The 9,447-nt window shown below is 42.0% G+C and overlaps 1 protein-coding gene across 1 annotated transcript in view; it reads left to right on the top strand.

Annotated features, from left to right (window-relative positions):
- Positions 1-5,405, top strand: part of LOC101360444 (eukaryotic translation initiation factor 3 subunit C) — a 28,372-nt gene extending 22,967 nt beyond the window's left edge. Inside the window, exons 14-19 of the mRNA XM_023741014.1 lie at positions 1,533-1,896; positions 4,135-4,294; positions 4,387-4,452; positions 4,542-4,629; positions 4,730-4,892; positions 4,984-5,405. Of these exons, the coding sequence (XP_023596782.1) occupies positions 1,533-1,896; positions 4,135-4,294; positions 4,387-4,452; positions 4,542-4,629; positions 4,730-4,892; positions 4,984-5,066 (924 nt within the window). The 3' untranslated portion in view covers positions 5,067-5,405. The remainder of the gene's footprint in view (positions 1-1,532; positions 1,897-4,134; positions 4,295-4,386; positions 4,453-4,541; positions 4,630-4,729; positions 4,893-4,983) is intronic.
- The last annotated feature ends 4,042 nt before the right edge of the window (positions 5,406-9,447 follow it).

Raw genomic sequence — 9,447 nt, 5'->3', positions numbered from 1 at the left:
TACCACCTCCACCTATGGGTTTGGCTACCCATTTTGTATTTTTATTTTTCCTTTTTGTGGTGAGATATAATAAAAAGTTTGCCACTTTAACTATTTTTTTAATAATTATTTTTGGTGAAAATACGTGCAGCAGATCATACACCCATTCAGCGGTTTCAACATGTACCGTTCTGTGACATTGGTTACCTTCTTCTTGTTGTGCCAAAATTCTTGCTGTCTCTCCCCATGTTGTTTCACCACCATTGACTTAAATTTACTGCCCCATAAACTACTCATCTATTCTTTACAGTTACTGTTGTGAATTTGATCTGATATAAATAATTCTTTAAAAGAGTGCAGTGCTCAAGGCAGATGTTCTTTACTAGATCAGCTAAACTGTTGTTTAGTTTGAAGATGACTTCAGGGGATAGTTTCAGTTCAAGATTCAAAAATTTTCTCAGGGCAACAGATTGAGGGGTTCCTCCAGCCTCAGTGGGTCCATTAAGTCTGGATTCTACAAGAAATCTGCAATTCTGTTTCACATTCCCTTCCCCCACTTTTGATCAAGGCTCGTCTATTGAGTCCTTGATCAAAATGTTCAGTAATGATAGCTGGGCACCATCCAGTTCTTCTGATTTCATGGCAAAGGAGGCAGTAGTTCATGGAGGAAACTAGACCTGTGGCCTTGTTCCTTCTCTGACTTCTGGGTCTCTCTCATCCTCTGCTGCCATTTTAACCATTTTTAAGAGTACGGTTCAATGACATCAGCTACATTTACCACATTGTGCTGTCGTGACCATTATTCATTTCCGGACAGAAGCTCAGTACCCCTTCAGCAATAACTCCCATTCTTTTCCTTCCCTCAGCCCCTGGTAACCACTAATAAACTTTTGTCCTAGGCATTTGCGGATTCTGAATCTTTAATATAAGTGGGATTGAATAGTTTTTGTCCTTTTGTGTGTGAGCTGTTTCACTCAGCATAATGTTTCTGTATCTCTCAACTTTTGATCCTGTCTCTACCCACATTGCTCTCCTTGTTGTTCCTGGAACACACCTGGCACAAATCTTCCATAGATTTTTGCATTTACTTTTCCTTTTTTCTTGAATGCTCATCTTCTCCCATATATCTGCATGGCTTGCTCTCTCTTTAGTCCGATATTGAGACATTTCTATATAAAATTGCAAACTGCCACTATCACCACATAAACTCTCTTCCTAACTCCCTTGCCTGCTCAATTTTCTTCCTTACGTTAAAGGGAATAATTTTGCCAGTAGATGGTTCAATTTTATTTATGACTTAAAGGCATCTTTTACTCAACAGTCTCAGCAGTTTCTCCTTAAACACCATTTTCATAGGGTAGTTATTTTGCCCTCCACTCCCCTACCCTTGAATTTAAGCTCCATGGAGGGCAGGGACTTGTCTGTTTTCTTCTCTTTCCCAGCGTATAGCCTAGTGCTGAACACATTGGAGGTGCTCGGTGTGTATTTGTTGAGTAAATGAATGACTTGCCTTGTGGCTCTTGCCTCTTAGCACATTACCCTTTTGCCCTCAGATCCTGTACAACCGTACCATGGTGCAGCTAGGCATCTGTGCCTTCCGCCAAGGCCTGACCAAGGATGCGCACAATGCCCTGCTGGACATCCAGTCAAGTGGCCGGGCCAAAGAGCTTCTCGGCCAGGGTTTGCTACTACGCAGCCTGCAGGAGCGCAACCAGGAGCAGGAAAAAGTGGAGCGGCGCCGGCAGGTACCCTTCCACCTGCATATCAACCTGGAACTGCTGGAATGTGTCTATCTGGTATCTGCCATGCTCTTGGAGATCCCCTACATGGCGGCCCATGAGAGTGATGCCCGCCGACGCATGATCAGCAAGCAGTTCCATCACCAGCTGCGGGTGGGCGAGCGACAGCCCTTGCTGGGTGAGTGTGGGACTCTGCAGTGCAGCAAACTTTGTTTCTTGATTTCTTTTAATTATAAAGATTAAGAGAAGTTAGAGGGAATAACTTTGCCACTAGATGATTTAATTTGACTTAATGACATCTTCGTATATAACCTAATCTAAAGGCATCTTTTTACTCAACAGTGTGTTGTCTCTTATGTCCTAGACTATTTGTAACACTCGAGATTGAGCTCTCTTCCTGTCATTCTCCCTTCAGTCTGTATTTGTCAGTGCTCTCATGTTTATGAAACTACACCATCTCCCCAACACCTTCAGAGGTTCTTCGTCGTCTATAGAATAAAGTCCAGACTCCTTAGTCATTTAAGTTAAACTCTTCATGATCTGACCCAAACATTATTTTTATTCAATATAAGCTTATATAGTACCTTTTTTCTGCCTGGCATTGTTCTATGTGCTTTACAAATAATAATTCATTTAATCTTCATAATCTTCCTTAATAACCCTGTGAGGTAGATACTATTATTACCATTTTTCTTGATGAGGAAACTGAGGCACAGAGAAGTTAAGCGACTTACTCAAGTTTACTGTAGCTAACTACTATTCTGTGTACCTCTTTAACCGTTTTTCCCTTTCGGGTACAATTATATTCCAGCGAAATCAACTATAATAGACCCTTGGCATTCAGAAATCTAACATTGGCTCTCTCGATCATTTTTCTGAAAAACCTTATCAGCTATGGGGTTGAGTGAGTTGTGATTTCACTAGGAAAGGAATTTGAATTGTGCCCTTCCCTGTGAGTTTGGTCCGTGGAAGTACTTGTGAGCAAGTACAAGTGAGCTAAGCTTACTGCCCACAGCCACATCATATTGCAGATTTGCCCTACTGGTTATGTGTGTGGTTATACTAATGTGCAGAGGCCATTAATGAATGTCCCTTAGGTGAATTTTGTTTGGCTTACATAGTTAGATTTTATTTTGTTTTGTTTTAATTGGAAAATCTGGATTTCCAGCATCTCTTAAAATCTTGGTGGATCTGGCATCCCTTGGTCTGCCTACCCATGGGGCTGAAGTAGCAGTGTGGGGACAGGCTCTCTGGTTCATCCCAGTTCCTACCTCTTTCTTTTACCCTCTGACAATGAGACCAAGAACCAGTTTCTGTTTATCCACAGATCCGCACTATTGTTTGTTTGGTTTGTGGAGAAATATCCTTTGAATCTCTAACTTCACCTGTTTCAAATGGGATAAACTGAAAACTAATCCAAAATGGTTGTATGCTTTTGCTTACACTTGTCCTTATTCATATGTTTCTATTTTGGCCTGATCTGTGTATGCATTTGCACTTGCTATCCCTGTTCTAAACAAACAAACAAAAAAAAACACCAAACTCTTTGTCATCAAGTCAATTCCAACTCATTAGTGACCCTATAGGACAGAGTAGAACTGCTCCATGGGGTTTCCAAGGAGCGACTAGTGGATTTGAATCGCTGACCTTTTGGTTAGCAGCTGAGCTCTTAACCACTGCGGCACCTTGGCTCCATCCCTGTTTTAGGGTCTGCCAAATGCGTGTTTCTCTACACCTGCCGTGCATTTCCAGTCTTAGAGCATTTGCACTTTATTGTATACCCTGGATTCCAGTTACTCTTGTTTGTCATGTCTTATCTTCCTGGCTTGTCTCTCAGGCCCAAGTCCATAATCAGCACAGCAAACCTGTGATCTCACAGATGGTATAATTTAGGATGAGGCTTAAAAAAAAAAAAAAAAAATTAAGGAATGTAAGTGAACCACTTTAAAGAAAAACAAGCTGATAACAGTGTAAGTGATGAATGAATATGGCAAAAATCATGAAGGTGGTAGAAGAATGAGTGAAGTTTGGTAAATACTCTTCAGTTCATTGTTAGACTTTTTTTTTTTAGGTAAAGGAACCTTTTGAGAATCTGATGAAAGCCATGGACCTTTTTCCTAGGAAAATGTACATAAGGAAACATATAGCAATTTGTCAGCATTTTCAAGGGTTCACCAGTCCCCTAAAGCACACTTGTGGTCTGAAGCAAAATAATCTTACTCAGATACCAACTTCCTTGTACAATCACGTAGCTATTTAGTGGAGAGTTGAGAATAGAATCAGTCCAAACCCTTTTGTCGCTAGTGTGTTTGTTTTTTGTTTTTTGTTTTGCGGTTCTGGACTGTGTTCCTTCTTAGATAGTGCTTGTGGGGACAGGAGTCCTGGTGCCAAGTTTCCCTCATTTCCAACCTTTCAGGTCCCCCTGAGTCAATGAGGGAACACGTGGTTGCTGCCTCCAAGGCCATGAAAATGGGTGATTGGAAGACCTGCCACAGTTTTATTATCAACGAGAAGATGAATGGCAAAGTGTGGGACCTTTTCCCGGAGGCTGACAAAGTCCGCACCATGCTGGTTAGGTGAGCAGAGGAGGAAGGCCCTTGTGGGTGAGGAAAAGACTGGTTGGTCTCCTTCCCTGAACGACTTCACTTTTCTCCTCTCTCTCGAACAGGAAGATCCAGGAAGAGTCACTTCGGACCTACCTCTTCACCTACAGCAGTGTCTATGACTCCATCAGGTAGTATGGGCTTTGGGAAGGAAGAGGGGCCCCAGCTTCGTGGCCGAGGGTCCTGATTATTCCCTCCTCTCTACCTTGTTTCTCCCCAGCATGGAGACACTGTCTGACATGTTTGAGCTGGACCTGCCCACTGTGCACTCCATCATTAGCAAGATGATCATTAATGAGGAGCTGATGGTACGGGCCAAGAGTGGTGAATGGGCAATTGAGGTCCTGAAGAGGGTGGAATGGAAAGGTCTGATCTGTGTCATGTTCTTCCTCTGCCTCACCCCATCAGGCCTCCCTGGACCAGCCAACACAGACAGTGGTGATGCATCGCACTGAGCCCACTGCCCAGCAGAACCTGGCGCTGCAGCTGGCTGAGAAGCTGGGCAGCCTGGTGGAGAATAATGAGCGAGTCTTTGACCACAAGCAGGGTACCTATGGTGGCTACTTCCGAGGTGAGTGGTTCCATCCCAAGGTCCTGGCCCCGTCACTGTCTCTCCCCTGGTGCTGACTCTTCTTCCTTTCCTTTCCATTTCTCTCCTACAGATCAGAAGGATGGCTACCGCAAAAATGAGGGATACATGCGCCGTGGTGGCTACCGCCAACAGCAGTCTCAGACAGCCTACTGATTTCTCCGCCTCTGTCTCCATGGCCTAGACCACTCAGCATTTAAGTCCTAAACCATACCCAGTCATTAAAGGTCTATTTAGAGTTGCTACAGTTCCTAATTATCTGCATGTCGCCACAGGTGTGTGCTGGACTCATTCATTTGCTGAGCTTTTGCCACATGACATGCAAAAGGCTCAGGATGCAGAGATGGTTCATACACATGCCTAACTTAAAGATCTTGCTGCTCTTTGACATGTAACAAAATCGAAATGTGATAAATTACGAGTGTGAAAAAAGGTGGTGGATATGTTTAGCAGGATGTGACTGGGGGATGAATGTCAGGAAAGGAATAATGGGGGCAGTGGTGGTGGTTGGACCCTGAGGGTTGGGCGGGTGGTGGTCACCAGGCCCGAGTGTGGTTCTTGGACCAGTGTGGATCCGCTCGTACTTGTCCATGACAAGACAAGTACCATAATTAAGAGTAAGCATTGAGAAACTTCTGGAGTAATTGGACGTTGTCATGACACCTACATATGTGATTGTTTTTCTTATAATTCGTGTTTGTTGTATTTTAGAAAAGTACTGGTCTGCAGTAGATTGGAATTTTCAAGAATCATCCTTCATGACAGTTTGAGAGGTATTCATCTAGGCACAGGAAAAAGAGCAAATGCACAGAAGGAGTAAAAGAAGAGTATGGTTGATATAAAGTATATGTGGAGTGGAGTATGTGTGCAGGAGATAGACTAGAGCCTAAACTGGGACCATTTCATGAAAGCTTTAAATGCTTTGGGTTTTTATAGACAAAATAGCATGAATAGATTCAGTTTTAAGAAAGATAATGAAGCAACAATGTATAGTATTGGAATTGGAGGCAGCAAAAAGCAGCTAAAGACCAGCATAATTAGTATCATAGAGGTGGGGAGGAATGATTGAAGAGGCATGTGTGTAACAAGCTACTGGGTTTCAGTGACCAGTTGAATCTGGGAGTGGAGCAATTCTTGGCTGGGAGATGAGTAGACAATAGGGGTATTATCAGGAAATAACTGGAATATTATTTTTATGTTCAGGAATAAAAGAAAAGTAGGTTTGCAGAGTAGGCTAATATTGAGATTGGTTTTACCAATGTTGAGTTTGAGGTGCCTGTGGAACATAAGTAGGGCAGTTGGATATAAGAGTTTGGTATCTGAATTAATTAGACTGTAGGCTAAGCAGCTATAACAAGGAGACTGCAATGATTCAAACAAAATAGTTTATTTCTCATGTAACAGTACAGAGATAGGCGAGTGGCCCAGGCTCGGGGGTAGGCAGCTTGTGTTCCGCAAGATCATCCAGGGAACCAGGGTCTCATTGTCTAGTTGCGCCACCATTTCTTAGGTTGTTATCCTTGTCTGCATAGTTAAAGCTGGCTCACCAGCCCTACATCCTTGTCCAAGCCCACAGGAAGGGAGACAGAAAGTAGAGAGCCTGGAAATTACACTGATCTCCTTGACCAGAATTTAGTGTCAAATCCTTACCACCCTATAGAAGACTGAAATGCCTCTAGCTGGGGGTTTCTAATATTAAAAGAAAGAAAGAGGAGGGTACTCACTAGGAGATAAGTACAGAAAGAACAATGATTTTAAAGTGAGTGGGTTATAAACAGTTGTGAAAAGTGGATAAAAGCATTTGTCATAGCCAACAAGCCAGCATTACTGAATGCTTACATGCTACATGCTTTACATAGTTTAACTCATTTAATCCTCTTAGAATAATCCAGTTATTGTTCCCATTTTATAGATGGGGAAACTGAGGCCCAGAGAGGTTAAGTGATTTGCCTGAGATCACATAACTAGGAAGTGAGGGAGCTAGGTGCACACCAAGCAGGCTAACAACATAATCCTATCTCTTAATCACTGTACTTAGTGCTAATTATATTTTTGGAGTGGGGAGCATAGAGGAGTAGAGGGTCCAAGACTGAACTCAACGTGTGAGTTAGAAGAGTAGAAGAGAAACCAGAGGGAGGAGTGGCCGGTGGTAGTAGAATCAGAGGAGAGATGATAGAAAGGCTGAAAAGCCTAGGTATCTCTGGGCTAGGCTGCGTTGTGCTAAATTTGGCGAGTTTAGCATTCTTTGGCAGGAGGCAGAGCCATTGTGTTGCACAACTCCAGAGGGTAACCTTTCATTTTCTAATCTGAATGGTGACCATAGAACAGGGGTTGTCAAAGCTTTTTCTGTAAAAGGCTAGATAGTAAACATTTTAAGCTTCGTGGGCTACATATGGTTTGTTGCATATTCCTTTTCTTCTTTTTAACAACCCTTTAAAAATATAAAAACCATTCTTGACTAATGGGTTGTACAAAAACAGTCCATAGGCCAGATTTGTCCCTCGGGATATAATTTGCTGACCCCTGCCCACCTCGGCTCTAGCTTTTTGGGAGGAGGCGAAAGATTCCCACTGCACACCCTTCATTTATTTGTGAGAAGCTCAGATTCACAAGTTTTTTCTCAAAAGAAACTCCCCAAAGTGAGTTTTGAGAAAATAACTGAAAACCAGATTTGTTTCTGTTTTGTTTGTTTTAACTTAGACTCAAAAATTCTTTTCAAAAGAAATTTCCCGGTTGAATTTGGGCACATCTAAACGAAACGCTAACAGAAACAATAGTTTTTGTTAAGACAAGTTCAGATTCACAGATTATTTTCAAAAGAAACTTGCAAGTGTGAGTTTGAGCACATGTAGATGAAATAGTTTTTGTAAAAACAAATTAAAATGCACATTCTTAAAAGCATCTTCCCAACATGAGTTTAAGCAAATTTAGGTGAAAAAAGATAGTTTTTGAAAACCAAGCTCTGAAAACTAACCTCCCAACATGAGCTTGACCAAATCTAGTCTTTTGTGAAAACAGGAATTCTCAAAACTAACCTTACAATATGAGTAAATCAAGACCCAAAACAGCAGTTTCTGTGAGAATAAGCTTAGATTGACGAATTCTGAAACCCAGTCTGAGTTTGAGCAAATTAGATGATAAAAATTTTTTTGTTACAGAAGGAAAAAAGCTCAGAACCAAATGATCATCTCAAAAACATATTCAAGCAAATCTGGATGAAATAAAAATAAGGCACTTTGTGAAAATTAATGAATTCTCAAAACTAGCTCCCCAGCATGAATTTGAACAAATAGCCGAAAGCTGTTTTTGTGAAAACAAGCTCAGATTTACAAGTTCTTCTCAAATGTAATTTCCCAACATCAGTTTGTGCAGATTTAGAAAATTTTAGAGAAAACAGTATCAGCTTTTGGGAAAACAAGTGCAGATTGACCATTTCTCAAAAGTTGCTTCCCAGTTCCTATTGTTGGCTAAAATGGAGTAAACCCACTGATTACGACTAAAATTGGGGAAAATACAAAAAGCTGTCTGTGGGCTCTGAAAAGTAAACAAAAGCAGGCATGCTGGGGAGGACAGTCAAAACTTGAAGCAACCGAGATAGGAGTGAGTTTCCTGATATTTTTCCTTTTTCATGACTTACCTCCGAGGTCAGGTTGCAGTCACTTAGCTGCATGATGGTGCAGACAGCAAAAAAAGAAAGAAAGAAAAAAAAAACTCAAACAGGAGAGCTCATCTTAGAACTGACTAGGAAAGGGGACCCCTGTGGGCTGGAGAACATAAAGGGAAATCCCCTCCACCCCACCGCACCCCACCCTCAGCTCTGCTCAGGGCAGGCAGTAGTTGCAGAGCTGCAGTAGTGTGACTTGCAGTAGCTGAAACTGGACAGAGGAAGCAGGAGAAGGGGACACTGGTATGAAGTAGGAGAATCGCCATTTTATTTTTTTCTGGTTTGGCCCAATGTATTCTAAAAGACCTCCATAGAGATACAGCTGTAGTGATGGCATAGGCAACTAAAATGCCTATAGAACCCTGTTTTTCTTGCCAGAGGACTGGAAAAATGGGCCCCTGTGGAGCCAGAGGGTATGTGGGAGTCCCAGAGAGGAGAGAGCAGGAAAATGGCTTCCTCTGGTTCTCTGTATGAACTAGGACAAGCATAGGCCCACCTCTCAGCTATACTCAAAGACTCAAAGCAGTATAGAAAAGGTTTTAAGAATGGGACCACCACCTGACTCCCACATTTGTGGGGCAGACCCAAAACAGCATATCAGTGGCTTTGGAAACAACTCACATTGGAACCACTGCTCACAGAAAATAGGACAAAACTTGTGGTCTGAATCCTGGTTGATTACCTGTTAAACCAAAATAGCATTCTCGAGGGGATTTCGTCAGAACCTAAACTTACAACATAATCAAAATGTCCAGGATAAAATCCAAAATTACCATGTGATCAGTTCTCAAGGAAAAAGTCCATTGACATGCCAAATCTTATAGAAGACTACAAAGCAGCTGTTACAACAGTGTTCCATGAAAAAGGATAAAC

The sequence above is a fragment of the Trichechus manatus genome, unplaced genomic scaffold, assembly GCF_000243295.1.
Source record: "Trichechus manatus latirostris isolate Lorelei unplaced genomic scaffold, TriManLat1.0 scaffold00170, whole genome shotgun sequence".
Classification (NCBI taxonomy): domain Eukaryota; kingdom Metazoa; phylum Chordata; class Mammalia; order Sirenia; family Trichechidae; genus Trichechus; species Trichechus manatus.
Note: the sequence above shows the minus strand (reverse complement) of the source record. Positions and strands in the feature narration are given on the sequence as shown.